The sequence below is a fragment of the Muntiacus reevesi genome, chromosome 4 (assembly GCF_963930625.1).
Source record: "Muntiacus reevesi chromosome 4, mMunRee1.1, whole genome shotgun sequence".
NCBI lineage: Eukaryota > Metazoa > Chordata > Mammalia > Artiodactyla > Cervidae > Muntiacus > Muntiacus reevesi.
In genome coordinates, this window is record NC_089252.1 from 139,848,840 (window position 1) to 139,861,818 (window position 12,979).

At 50.3% G+C, this 12,979-nt stretch overlaps 1 protein-coding gene across 3 annotated transcripts; it reads left to right on the forward strand.

Moving 5' to 3' along the window:
* The first annotated feature begins 4,539 nt into the window (after positions 1-4,539).
* Positions 4,540-10,834, forward strand: SOCS2 (suppressor of cytokine signaling 2). 3 transcript variants are annotated; one of them, XM_065934208.1, is made up of 3 exons: positions 4,540-6,001; positions 6,463-6,650; positions 7,448-7,736. In XM_065934208.1, exons 1-3 carry the CDS (start codon positions 5,669-5,671, stop codon positions 7,590-7,592), a joined length of 666 nt encoding a protein of 221 aa, XP_065790280.1. In that variant the 5' UTR covers positions 4,540-5,668; the 3' UTR covers positions 7,593-7,736. The 3 variants fall into 3 exon arrangements, with proteins under 3 accessions (XP_065790280.1, XP_065790281.1, XP_065790282.1); XM_065934209.1 differs by lacking the exon at positions 6,463-6,650 and adding an exon at positions 9,382-10,834 and having other exon boundaries at positions 5,861-6,001; positions 7,448-7,808; XM_065934210.1 differs by lacking the exons at positions 4,540-6,001; positions 6,463-6,650 and adding exons at positions 6,711-6,989; positions 9,382-10,834 and having other exon boundaries at positions 7,448-7,808.
* Positions 10,835-12,979: the final 2,145 nt, after the last annotated feature.

Here is a 12,979-nt window from a genome sequence, read left to right on the forward strand (position 1 = left end):
TTCTCTAGGACGGAATACTGGAGTGGGTAGTCATGCCCCCACTCCAGGGGAATCTTCCCGATCCAGGGATTGAACCTGCATCTCTTATGTCTCCTGCAGGTGGGTTCTTTCCCACTGGTGCCACCTGGGAAGCCCATAACCCTCAGGGTGGGGGAGGTCAAATATGGCCCATAGGCAGGTGGTTTGTTGGACTCTGATCAGGATTTCTGAGAGATCTGTGACTTAACATTGACAACTACGCTCCTGGAACATGATTCCCTTCCACTTCTGTGGACAGAAGGACTGAGGTCACAGCCATGGACCATGTCCCTGGGTCCCAGAAGTCTAGGGGAGGGCCATCTGCCTGGCTTTTCCCCCCCTACACCCCTGACCCAGAGCACAGAAGCCAGCAGGATCTCCCCCTCTTCCTCTGTTCCCCAGGTAGTGTCTTCCACTATAGGGATGGAGCAAGTGGGACACTGTCAAAGGGAATGGGTACTGAGAAGCACCAGACGAACAGTAATGGATGCTCATTACCATGAAAGGTAGCTTTCTTCTTCATCTTCTCAACTCTCCATTCTACTCCCTCCGACACATTCCTCCACATGCGACTCCTTATACCCCGTGAGAGTTTCTTTGATTACAAGCTACAGAAACCCACATCAAACGCTGCGGGGATAAATAAACCTGTTCACTCCTGTATCTGAGGAGCCCAAGGGCAGTGCTTTTTCAGGCTTGTTGGATTCAAGTGCTCAGGAATCTCTCCTCCTCACTCAAAACTGAGCTCTGCTTCCTTCTCTGTTATTTTTGTTCTTTGACAAGCTCTCCAAGTGGTGGGAAAGTTGACTTACATGGTCCTTACTGCCCATCATCTCAGAAGGGGAGGCACTTACATCAAATCCTAAAAATTAATCTGTTGTGATAGTGGACAAACCCCTGTGTCCAAGGGCATGGGGCACTCCTGTTGGCTAGCCGGGGTCACATGCTTTCCAAAACAGTGGGTTCCAGAATCACAAGGAGTGTTGAGGGTGGGGTGTGTGTGTGTGGTGGTGGTGGTGGTGGTGAGATGGCAAACTCTAAAAGGAAGGAATGGTGGCCACTTAAAAGGGTACCTTCTACCCATAGGCACTTCAGACACAACAGCCAACAGCCGTTCCCTCAGTCCCCAAACAAAACCCCAAAAGCTCTCTCTGCAACTCAGCAAGCTCAGTGCCGATTGCTCGAGTCAGTTCTGGTATCAGAACATCTGCATTAAAAAACCAAGAAGACCCAGTTTGAGTTTGGTTCATGGAGGGGATTTTCAAGCTTTGACAATTCCTCCATGCAAGCAACAGAAGACACACCTCAGCTTTGTGAAAATCACTCTTCCTTCCCTTCCTAGTAGAATGACAGTTCACAAGTGTCATGCACCTGCCTCCTAAACAGAGCACGTACTCCTGAAAACCTGGGGACAAACTGAATCACTATTTTACCTTGTAAATTTAAAGCTAAAGGTGAACTCCAGGGAATCAACTCACAGGAAGTTCTCAGGCAATAACCAGGGAGTGACTGTTGGGTTTCATACACACAAAATAAGATAACCTTACCTGTAGGGAGAAAAATTCAAACTCATTGAGAGTAAAAGGATGAGAGTTAAAGTAATAGCTGATGTTTATTATTTGCTAAATGTCAAAGCACTTTTCATAGATTACATCATTTAATTTTCACAATAGCCCTATATGTCTCATTATTACCTCCATAAAAGGCTAAATAATTTGCCAAAATAACATAGGTAGTCAGCAGTGGTAGAGCAAGGATTTATGCCTGGGTAGTTTAAAGTCATTTTGCTGGAGCTTCATTCATTCTACAATTATGTGGAATGCATGTTATGTGCTGGAAACTGTTCAAGGAGATGAGATAAAAAGATGCAAACAGTGCAAAACAAATACATGTCCTCAGGAAGCTTACATTCTTGTGGATGAGAAAGACAGGAAAACAGGCCAATGAATAAGACATAATCTAGGTTAGATAGTGATCAATGCAAGGGACAAAACTAGAGCACAGAGGAAAGAGGAGGAAAGAGGGGTGGATTCTGAATAGGGTGATCAGTCAAGTCTCACTAAGAAGGTGGCACTTAATAAAGATCTGAGGAAGTGAGGGAGCAAACCATGCAGATTATCTGATTATCTGGAGGAAGAGAGTGGTGGGTGCAGGAAATAGCAAAGACAAAGAGCCTGAGGAAGGAAAGCAGGTAGCATGTTCTGCCAATAGCAAGGAGTTCACCGTGACTTGAGCATTGTGATCAAGGAACAGAGCAGGAGGGGATATCAGAGAGGTACCAGATCTTCCAGAGTCTTGTGAGTAGTTATTAGGGTTTTACCTTTTACTCTGGTGCAATGCAGTCATTTGGGGGTAAAGCAGAGGTGGGGAGTGAGATTACTTAGTTTAATTTAATTAATTAAAATCAGTGAGGGTCTCTCTCACTGATTGGAGAGCCTTTTGTGGAGCAAGGAGTTCAAGAGGGAGGTTGCAGCTGTAAGCCAGGTAGAAATGAAGGTGCTGGTGCTAAGCCGCTTTCAGTCGTGTCCGACTCTTGGCGACCCCGTGGACTGTAGCCCCCCAGGCTCCTCTGTCCATGGGATTCTCCAGGCAAGAATACTGGAGCGGGTTGCCATTTCCTCCTCCAGCCAATCTTCCCCACCCAGGGGTGGAACCCGCGTCTCCTGTCTCCTGCATTGGCAAGTGAGTTCTTTACCACTAGCGCCACCTGGGAAGCCCAGAAATGAAGGTAGCCTAGACTAATGAGTTGACTCAGAAAAAACCCTGATGCTGGGAAAGATTGAAGGCAGGAGAAGGAGAAAACAGAGGACAGAGATGGTTGGGTGGCATCACTGACTCAAAGGATGTGAGTTTGAGCAAACTCCGGGAAATGGTGAAGGACAGGGAAGCCTGGGCTGCTGCAGTCCATGGGGTCACAAAGAATTGGACATGAGTGAGCGACTGAACAACCGCGGACTAATGGCATGGGGGAGATGTGGCCAGTGCTTCCCTTCTGAGTTTATTGTGAAATCAAAGGACTAGTTGACACATGAGATGAGGGGTGTGTGAGGAGGATGGCTCCGGGGCTGCTGGCCTGAGCAGCTGAAGACTGGTCTTCAGGGATGGGGAAGAGTGCAGGAGGGATGGCTTTGTTTTATTTTTGTGGAGGGGGGAGGAGGGAAAGGGTTATCCAGGCTGTAGTTTGGGACCTATTAAACCAGAGATTCTGCTTAGACATCTAAAGAGTGGTGATGGGTGGCAGACCTGGGGTTCAGGAGGGCAGTCGCTCAGCTCTGCAAACTATACTCTACCCCTTGAGAGTAAGCGATGACACCCTCATGCAGTTTTGGGAAAATGATGGCTGTATCAGAAACACTGGAACAGTATTAAGAAAAGTCAAATTTAAAGATTCACCCACATCCTGTTACCCTTCAAACAGCTGCTTTTATTTGGTCAAATTCTGTTTTTGCCCACAGGCAAATTCTGTTTTTGCCCACAGGCACACTTTTTGCCCACACTTTATAATGTCAAAAGCATAGCATGGATACAATTACACATTCTAGTTTTTTTTTCACTTAACACACTCTCATAAATATTTTCCTAATGTGTGCTTCCTGGGGCCAACAAAATGCTTGGCATTGCTGAGACCTTTCAGAGACAAAAGTTAAAAATCCTCCTTTAGTACAAAGCTTGGTGCTGCTACAGCTGGCACCATGTTTACTGCAATCTTTGCAGACAACGACTCTGTAGAAGTGATGCTTGAGCTGGGCCCTGAATAATTACAGTCTGCCGTGCACCCAGTCTGGGGAAGAGCATTTCAGGAAGCAGGGAGGCATGTGCAAAGATCCTTAGGAGGCAACAGGAAAACACAGTTAAGAAGAGCTGTTGGTAGATTCATTTCACTGGACAATTAAATGGAAATTATTTTATCTTTGCAAAATTAAAAAAATATCTTTACACTACAGAAAAGTGAGTACACTTTTCCTCTGTGATTCTTTACCAAGGAAGCACACGTTAAATGGAATAATTTAGAGCCTAATGAACCCTAGTAGATGTAGTGGTTCTTAAGAGTTTCTGGGCTTCAGACCAGAGACAAACTCCATCTTGGAATCGTATTTGTTCATTCATCCTAATCCCTCGCCCAGAACTGGAATCCAGTCCCTTAATTTTATAGAAAAGGTCTAGGGTTCAAGGAGGGTAAGAGACTTACACAAATTTATCCATCTCTATTGTAGAGGGTTCTAACTAGGGCTGTTAGCTCAGTCCTCCACATCAGACTCTGAGAAAACATGATTCGTCCACGCGACTCCATCGTTGACAAAACCCTTTGTTAGCTGGGAACTGCACTCCTCCCCTTCCTCAATTTATCAATCATTTGCTTCACTATTTACCCAAAAGCAGGAAAATTATTGAGAAAACCCTTGTGTCCACGACTCCTGAAGGCAGGGACTGGTTTCTGCTTCCTCGCAGAGCCAGCAGGGGGGGGCACCAGGCCAGGTTTGTGAGTCGAGCCTTTCCCCGCCCCCCCACCCGCCCCGCTGCTTCCTCGCCCAACTTCCCCATAGCCGGTGCTTCAACTAAAAGTGGCCATTGACCTTTCAAGCTTTTGAATAGTGATGCAATAGAAGAGTATTTCAAAGAAAAATGGTTATCGAAATTTTGGATCCGGTTTTCCCATGAGTGTTGATGGTTTTTTAAAAAGTAGGTCACATTTAAAGTAGGTCACATCTCGGGAGGAGACGTGCTGGGAAGGAGATGAGTTTTAACTGAGGCCAGGTGGCCTCCAATCAGGTGGGAGGAGGTGAGGGTCCCTGGGCAGGGAAGAAGAGCTGGGGATCTTTCCGCATTCCGGGTCCCCCAGGCTCCAGTTCTGCGGGAAATCCCAGAGCTGAGCTCTCTCAGGCTGCGGACACGGAGGCGGGCGGGCCACGCGGATCACAGAGCGCGCGGGTCTGAGCGTCCCCTTCGCGATCGGCGCTGGTGAGCCGGGAGGGCCGCCGGGTGGCCGGAAGGAGACCGCGGAGCGGAGGGAAAGAGGGAGGAGCAGGGCCGGGCCGGGGCGGGAGACCGCGAGCAAGCCCGCCAGGGGGAGGGAACTGAGAGCGACCAGCGCAGCTTAACCAGGCGCCGCTCTCCGCCCGCTGGCAACCTTCTAGGACCCAGGCCCAGGGGACCGCCATCGGCCCACTCCCTTCGGCTCCTGGGCGTGGACCTGGAAGGGGGGGTGGTTGAAGAGGGGGCTCCCTCACTCCACGAATGTGTCTTAGAGCGGGAGGGGCCATTTCCGAGGACCTCTAGTCTCTCCAACACCCCCTCTTCCAGATGTGCGGCCTGGAAGGTGGCCTAGAGAAGGCACGGAGGGGGTGGGCAAGACACCCCCGGCGGCGGGCCTAGGGGCGAGCTTGTCTGTTAATCGCTCGACCCCTGCGCACTACTCCCTGCACGGGTTGGAGACAGGCTCCGGCCGCGGGAACCGGCTTGGTGGCGGCCCGGGGCTTCTCCTGCGCGTCTCCGAGCACTCCCAGGCGTTGGGGGGTCAGAAGAGGGCGAATTCCCAGGCATCCGCCCCGACCGGATCGGAACCCGAGCGCTCGGAGCCCTTCTCCCCCGAAGCCTGATCAACAGCGCCGGAGTCTCTTTAAAGCAGTAGCGGGGGCCGCGGTCACGTGGGATGGATTCCTGGAAAGTTCCTGGAAAGCGGCCTCCGCAGCCGCTGGGCGGGGCACGCGGGGAGCGCGGATGGGGAGAGGCGGGGAGCGAGGGAGGCGCGTACGTCTGGGAAGTCGCGCGCACACACCGCTCCCGGGACGGACGTTTAACTCCAGTCTCGCCGCCGCCGCCGCGGCTCGCGGGCCCTGGGCTTCCTCTGAAGCATGAGCCTCCTCGCCCGCCGCCACTGGCGCTGCGCGGGCCACGGACGGCGCGCGCCGGGGCCCCGGGTGCACGGCCTCAGGGTCGCCTTCGCCTGCAGCTGGGGCGCCGAAGGAGCTCGGGCCGGCGGCAGGTATCGGTCCGGGGAGCCCGAAGGCTCCGCCCCCACGAGGGCTGGGGAGGGCACTGGGGCGCGGCCGCGAGCGCCAGGCAGCCTGGGCTTCCGCAGTTTGGAGTCGCCGGGCTTGAGAGTCGGAACTGCGGCTCTGGTCGGGGGCTGGGAGCTACTGCCTGCTTTCTCCGGTTCTTTCCCGGCGTCTGGAAGTCTCCAGAGTTTTTTGTTTTTTTCCCTGTAAACTGCCGTCCAGATTAATAATCCTAATAACCTGATCTCCCGCTCCTCCCCACCCGCCTGCCTCCCGCCCTGACTCTTTCCTCCCTCCCTCTCCCCTTCTCATCTCCTTGGCTGCAGCTGGAGGGAACCCAGCAGCTGCCCCCGGTCGGGGGGCGGGGGCTGTCGGAGCCCGGAGGAGGTGTCTGAGCCCAGCGAGTCGAGGCAGTGGTCCCCGGGACTCACGTTTGCTCTCTACGCAGAGAACTCCGGACGCCTCCGCCGCGGAGCGCAGGGCTAGTCACCGCCTTGGGCATCTCGTTCCCAAATTAAAAAGTCAACAGGGGAAACTCGGGCAGACACCCCTCCTCCCGGGCCCCTCCCGGCTCCCCCGCCCCGTGCGGGCTGGAGGCTGCCTGGTGTGGAGGCGGCCACGGCGGTCGAGGCCGAGGTAAGGGCTCGGCGTTGGTTGTCTAGTATGTCCCACAGAGCTCTCAGCCGCGTGCTCGGCCTGGGCTCGGGTCACGGGTCGGAGCCCCCACGAGGTCTGCGCGCTCGGGCAGATTCCTCGACAGCGCCCGCGGCGGCGGCAGCAGCAGCAGCAGCAGCAGCAGCAGGAGCCGCCCGACCTCGGGAGCGGCAGCCTGGGCGGCCCCCCCATCCGTGCCCCCAGCGCGGTAGGGAAGCGAGGCAGCCTCTTCTGCGGGGTGGCCGCAGCTCCCGCACCTCCGAGTCCCGGACTGCCGGCTCTGCCCGGGGAGCCCCGCGGCGCTCTGGGGCCGGTAACTAGGTTTGTGCCGGGGGCTTCCTCCGGGGCTCCCCGGGCTGTGCAGAGTGTGAGATAGGAGTGCCAATTTGGGGACCTCGCCTGTTTCCTTTTTAAATTTCTACTCGTCCTTGACACTAGGGCCCATTTACCACCGTACCCGCAGGTGACTCTTCGCTCTTCTCGTCTCCTAGTCTGCGATTTCAGAGAGCAGCCCTCGGCGGGAAATTGCCCGGTTCCCCACCCTCATCCTGTCCGCTCCCTCCGCCCCCCCACGCCCCTTGTGTCTTGGATCCCTGCTGTCTCTCTCTATCCTTTCTCTGGAACGGGCCAGGGCAGTAACTGGATGCCCGGGGTTAAATGGTGCAGGAGCACAGACGCGGAGGAGTCCCCGGGATTTTCCACATCCCTGCCTCTCCACCCACACCCCGGCCGCAGGGGTCCAGTTCCGACTGACCCAAGCCTCCACTTTCTCTTTGCAGGCGAACTGTGCGTGAACGCGCCTGCGGGGGACTTGGCCATCGGTGCACCGGAACCCGGGGAGGAAGAGCCTGCAGCGCCCCATCCCCACCCCCTCCACCACCATTTCGGGGACCCCTCAGGGAGTGGTTTTGGGGTTCCCACTGACTTCTAAGAAGGACGCGCGCCCTTCTCCGACCCCAGCTCGGGCGGCCACCTGTCTTTGCCGCGGTGACCTTTCTCCCATGACCCTGCGGTGCCTCGAGCCCTCCGGGAATGGCGCGGAAGGGGCGCAGAGCCAGTGGGGGACCGCGGGGTCGGCGGAGGAGCCGTCCCCAGAGGCGGCGCGGCTGGCGAAGGCCCTGCGGGAACTCAGTCACACAGGTAGGGAGCGGACCCGTCGCGATGCGTGCGAGAAGGGGGCGCCTCCCGGGAGACGCGGATGGGGCTGTGCTGGCGAGGCTGGGGAGCAACCGCTTCCCGTCCCCGCCGCGGGGCAGGCGACTCGCGGGGAGGATGCCGCCCGGCTCTGGATCCTTGGGAATGCGAAAGGAAAGTGGTTTCTGAGGGACTCCAAGGCCTAGAGGAGGGCAGAGCTCGAGGAGGGCTCCTTGGAAATCGACTCTTAGGGCGCTGGCACTTTAGCTATTTTCCGCGGCTGCTTGAGGGTCGGCACTCGGGCTCGGACCCTCTGGAGATAGTGCCCGGCGCCTTTCCTGTCCGCGGGGTGCGAGGGCAGCGAGTGGGCGCTGCGCTGCCCGCAGCTTCAGCTGCATCCGGCTCCCGGGCCCGGCAGCCGCTACAGCCTGGAATCTTGGCAGCCAACTTCAGGCACCGACAGATTGCCGCGCAGGCGACTGCCGCAGAGCCAGGAGCAGAGCGGACTGCGGGGCCCCAGCCGAGCCTGGCTCGCTGGTGTCTAGGGGCAGCCTTGCGCTTTGCGCGGCTCTATCGTGTCTCGGCATCTGAAAGAAGACAAGATGGGGGCGGTGAGCGGGGGGCGGGTTCTGGCAAACCTTGTGCAAGCTTTCAAAATCGGGACTCTCACAGCTTACGTTTGGGGCAGAGGTGAAGTTTTGGTGGAGGTAGGGGAGAGGGAATAGTTCTTCACTTGTGGTTCCGGTCTTTCCTTGCTGGCCAAGGGCTTTCCCTGCGCGCGAGGAACCGGCAGATTGCAGGTCCCCGAACAGTTTTTTTGAGGTAGGGGGTGGGGAGCATTGTTCAAACGTTTAATATGCAAGATGTCGCTAAGTCGCTTTTGAAAACAGGATGGGAGATGGAACTGGCAGGTCGAATCGAGAATGCCAGGGAAACCGACGGTTGTGATTGGATTTGAATTAGGGCGAAGTCCAAGAGAGTTTATAGAAGATTGTAAACATGAAGTACTAATGATCCATGGGGCTTTCTCTCATTTCTCAATGGCTGATAAGGTAGTTGCAGTCAAAACAGCAGACAGAAGCTACGGTACTAGAACTGTTCTTTTAAAATAGCTGTGCTTTCTAGGGCTTTGCAAAGAGATATAGATTTGGGAAGGGTGGAGGTGGACACCAACCAGCCAAAAAGTTGCTTTTAATTTTGTTGGCATTAACTGAAGTTGGGTTTTCCATTTTTTCTGGGGCATGGATTTTCTAATTTCTGACTTATTTAATGTACATTAAATCTTTGATTTCACTTGAAAAGTATCATGCCTGCTCAGCCAGCGTGTCATATTACAACCATTCTTTTGTGTGTTAGAAAATCTTAAGAGTTCAAAGAACAGCTACAGAAAGTTACTTTTTAAAAAAGAAAGCTGGCTTGCAGTTTGTTCAGAAAGTTAAATGGACCCACGTTTTCAGTAAATTTCTACAGAATGTAGTTATGGTAGCCTATGGTAAACTTTCACACACTTCTATTTAAAAAATTCTCTATAATAACTATTTAACCCTCTTTTCTTTTTCTTTTTGAACAAAAACCCCAGGTTGGTACTGGGGAAGTATGACTGTTAATGAAGCCAAAGAGAAATTAAAAGAGGCACCAGAAGGAACTTTCTTGATTAGAGATAGTTCGCATTCAGACTACCTATTAACAATATCTGTTAAGACATCAGCTGGACCAACTAATCTTCGCATCGAATACCAAGATGGGAAATTTAGGTTGGACTCTATCATATGTGTCAAGTCCAAGCTTAAACAGTTTGACAGTGTGGTTCATCTGATCGACTACTATGTTCAGATGTGCAAGGATAAGCGGACAGGCCCAGAAGCCCCCCGGAATGGCACTGTTCACCTTTATCTGACCAAGCCACTCTACACGTCAGCACCACCTCTGCAGCATCTCTGTAGACTGACCATTAACAAGTGTACCAGCACCATCTGGGGACTGCCTTTACCAACAAGACTAAAAGATTATTTGGAAGAATATAAATTCCAGGTATAAGTGTTTCTTTGTTTTCTAAACATGCCTCCTATAGAATATCTCCGAATGCAGCTATGTAAAAGAGAACCAAATCTTGAGTGACGGCTCTGGATAACTCCGCGGAATTCTAAGACCAGCTGAAGTCAATCTGATTTAATTGTATGACAAGGTAGCTAGGTATTTAAAGTTTTCCTCACATGTTTTCAACTTGAGGGATGCTTCCCTTCCTAAGGCTGACCAAGACCAGTTGATCCTTTTAAGTTAAGAATAAAATGTCCCAAGTAAAGGCTGAAGGAACACTTTCTCAGAGCTCTCACTTTCTGAGGTTCGTTTGTTTTAGGTGAAAGGTCCCAGCACTGGTAGGAAAGAGCTCCACTTAGGAGTGCCGAAGAAGTGGAAGGAACGAAACTGACACAGGCTTAACTTCAGTTCTGTGTGCCTGGTGATCAGAGTCTATTTTAGGACATTTGATATTTTGCATTCTGATGTAGTTAGGAGATTTGTTAAACAGATATGCTTGTGAGTATTTATCCTTCATTTTATGCAATTAACCAAATCAGCCAAAAAAAGTGACCATGAAATCCTGTATTTGTCTTTTTACTACATGTATGAACTCTCTCATGAATGAGTACTGTAGTAATCCTCTTCAAGGGAGCCTTATTTCAGAAATATTTCAAACTGGTGCAAATGGAAAAGACTTCTTTTCCTTTAAGGCTAAAGACAAGAATGTCATGCTATACAGGTGCAACTCAATCCCTGTTAATAAAACCATGTAGATAGAGACATTTTACCCTTTGAAACAGCTGCGTCCCACAACCTGTTGCCATTGATTTTTTGGAAATGGCTTTAGGAATTTCCAAGTGGTCTAACCATAGACATTAGCAGTTGTCTCCCTTCTACCATGTAGAATACTTTGACTTAATTTTCTTCCAGATATAGGGGGATACATGCCTGCTTTTCAAAGTGTTTATTTACTGCTGTTACTATTTGATTAGAATGTATTAAATAAAAACAAATGGACTTTCACAAGTTTCACTTATTACTTTGAATACGCTTTCATGGTAATAGAGGGTTGCCATAAAAACTTACATCAAGTGAAATAAACCAAATATTGAGCCAGAGGTAGAACGTTACTTGCCCTTCTCTAAAGTTATGGGTCACACTTGCCCTTTGCGTTTTGGAAAGCATGGTTTAGAAATTCCCAAGAGTTGCCAAGTGGCCTGGTCTTTACAAGTTGAAAAGGCATAACACTAATATCCTTTGTGTGTCCAAAATACCTGGTTTAGAGACCAGGAAATTGTGACACAGACTCTTGTAGGTTGAAGAGGCACAATAGAAAATAAAAGTTTTACGGATGTTTTTTGGCCCCCCAGTCTCACGACTGTTGCAAATGCATCATTTTTCTGGACTCCAGACATGATTCATTTTGACACCTTTGAAAAAAAAAAATGTCCTGCTTAATTGCATACTATAGCGTGTCACTAGGAAGGTGAGCCTAGTATGTCATGTGTGTGCCCCAAGCAAATTAGCACATGAGATATAGATTAGAGTAAAACCTGCTTATCGCATATCACGAAAATATGAATATTTTCATAAGCTCTTAAAAACCGGTTTTGTGACTAGAAGGAAAACAACTATGCATGTCCAAACAGCAGAGCCAAGCACAAAAGATTGCTAGGTGTGCCTTAGGAAGGATTTATTTGTGGTCTAAATTTTACAGAAGAGCTAGAATTTGAGTATCTGGTCTCTGGTGGGAAGATCACCTTCTCATTAGGATGTTCAGCATCTCTGCTTTCTGTATCCTCTTTTTCCACTGACAACAATTGTGTAGTGTGGGATATTTGACTTTGCTTGGCAAACCTTTTACGTGATCGGTGCCAAGTGGCTTTGTGAAATTTCCTTAAGGTCTATTTCATTTCTGTTCTCATTGTTTCAAACACTCTGCTACTTCTCAGTTCCTGAGAGTTGGATACATAGTGGGGTGTGAGTACCTGGGGCATTGTGGCAAGTTCTTGATGGCTAGCAAGTGGCTGATTATGAGAAAACCAGAGGACAAGCAAAGACATCTCTGGGTTGGGCTGTGGCACTGTTATTACCTTATGTTTCAATTTTCCCTATTCCAAGTAAGTTGATAAGGAAACAGCCCCCCCCCCCCTTTTTGTTTGTTTTGTTTTGCTGGGGGTGGTTGTTTTTACAACTACTAGCGCCATGGATGTATTGAGGTTATTATTGTGTGCCAGATGCTTGCTCAGCACTTTCTGTGTATTATCTCATTTAATCTTTACACTGAGCAAAGTACAGTGATTATAGGAGGTATGCCTTCTAATTTGTGAGTGAGGCCGCCTTCCAGGAATATCCTAGTCATTTTTATTCCTGGAGAGGAATTATGAAGAGCAAATTGCCACTATTTCTACATTGATCCAGATGAACAAGTTAGAGCAGTCTATAAAAGAAACCCTCAGCCTTTTTACTGCCGCCTCAACCGGAAAAGTATAGGTATCTTAATTAGCATTGTGCTCTGTGGGATTCGAGTCAGCTTGACCTAGTGGTTTTTTCCCTAGTGTGGGGATGGGTCAGGAGGGGGTTAACTTTTTTACTTGGTGATTGGTAAATGACGCCCATTACCAATTATTAGTCACCCCATTTTTACACATTGGCCAACAAAAAGGTTAAGGTTGTATGCTTATCCTCCACAGAATCAGAAAAAATATCCCATGTTTTCTTCCCATGAAGGGTGATTTGGGGCATCAGTAAGGGTTTGTATTATTGTCATTGTTGTTGTAAAAAAACAGTATACAGGACTGATAGAATTCCATGGACTTAAAATATTTTAATGCGAGTTTCCATTCTGAGCAGAGTTTGAGGTGGTGGAGCTTTTCCTTCCATGGGGACTGCTTTTTAGGGACTTGGAGCTTTTTTAAAGGGCTTTGGGCAGCGGAGAAAAGGCAGTTAGTTCAGCTTATGAGCTGAGAGGTCTTTTCTGGCGTGTCAATAAGAAACTCTTGACTTCATAGCAATTATGTAATCCAAATAGGTAACAGAATGGGACAGTTGTTTGGGAGTGTTTATTTTCTTGGGAAGGATTTTCTCTGCTTTTAGAAAATTGTACCCCGGGAGGGGGGTAGGAGGCAGCCACGTCATCAAATAATCCACGGGATGGA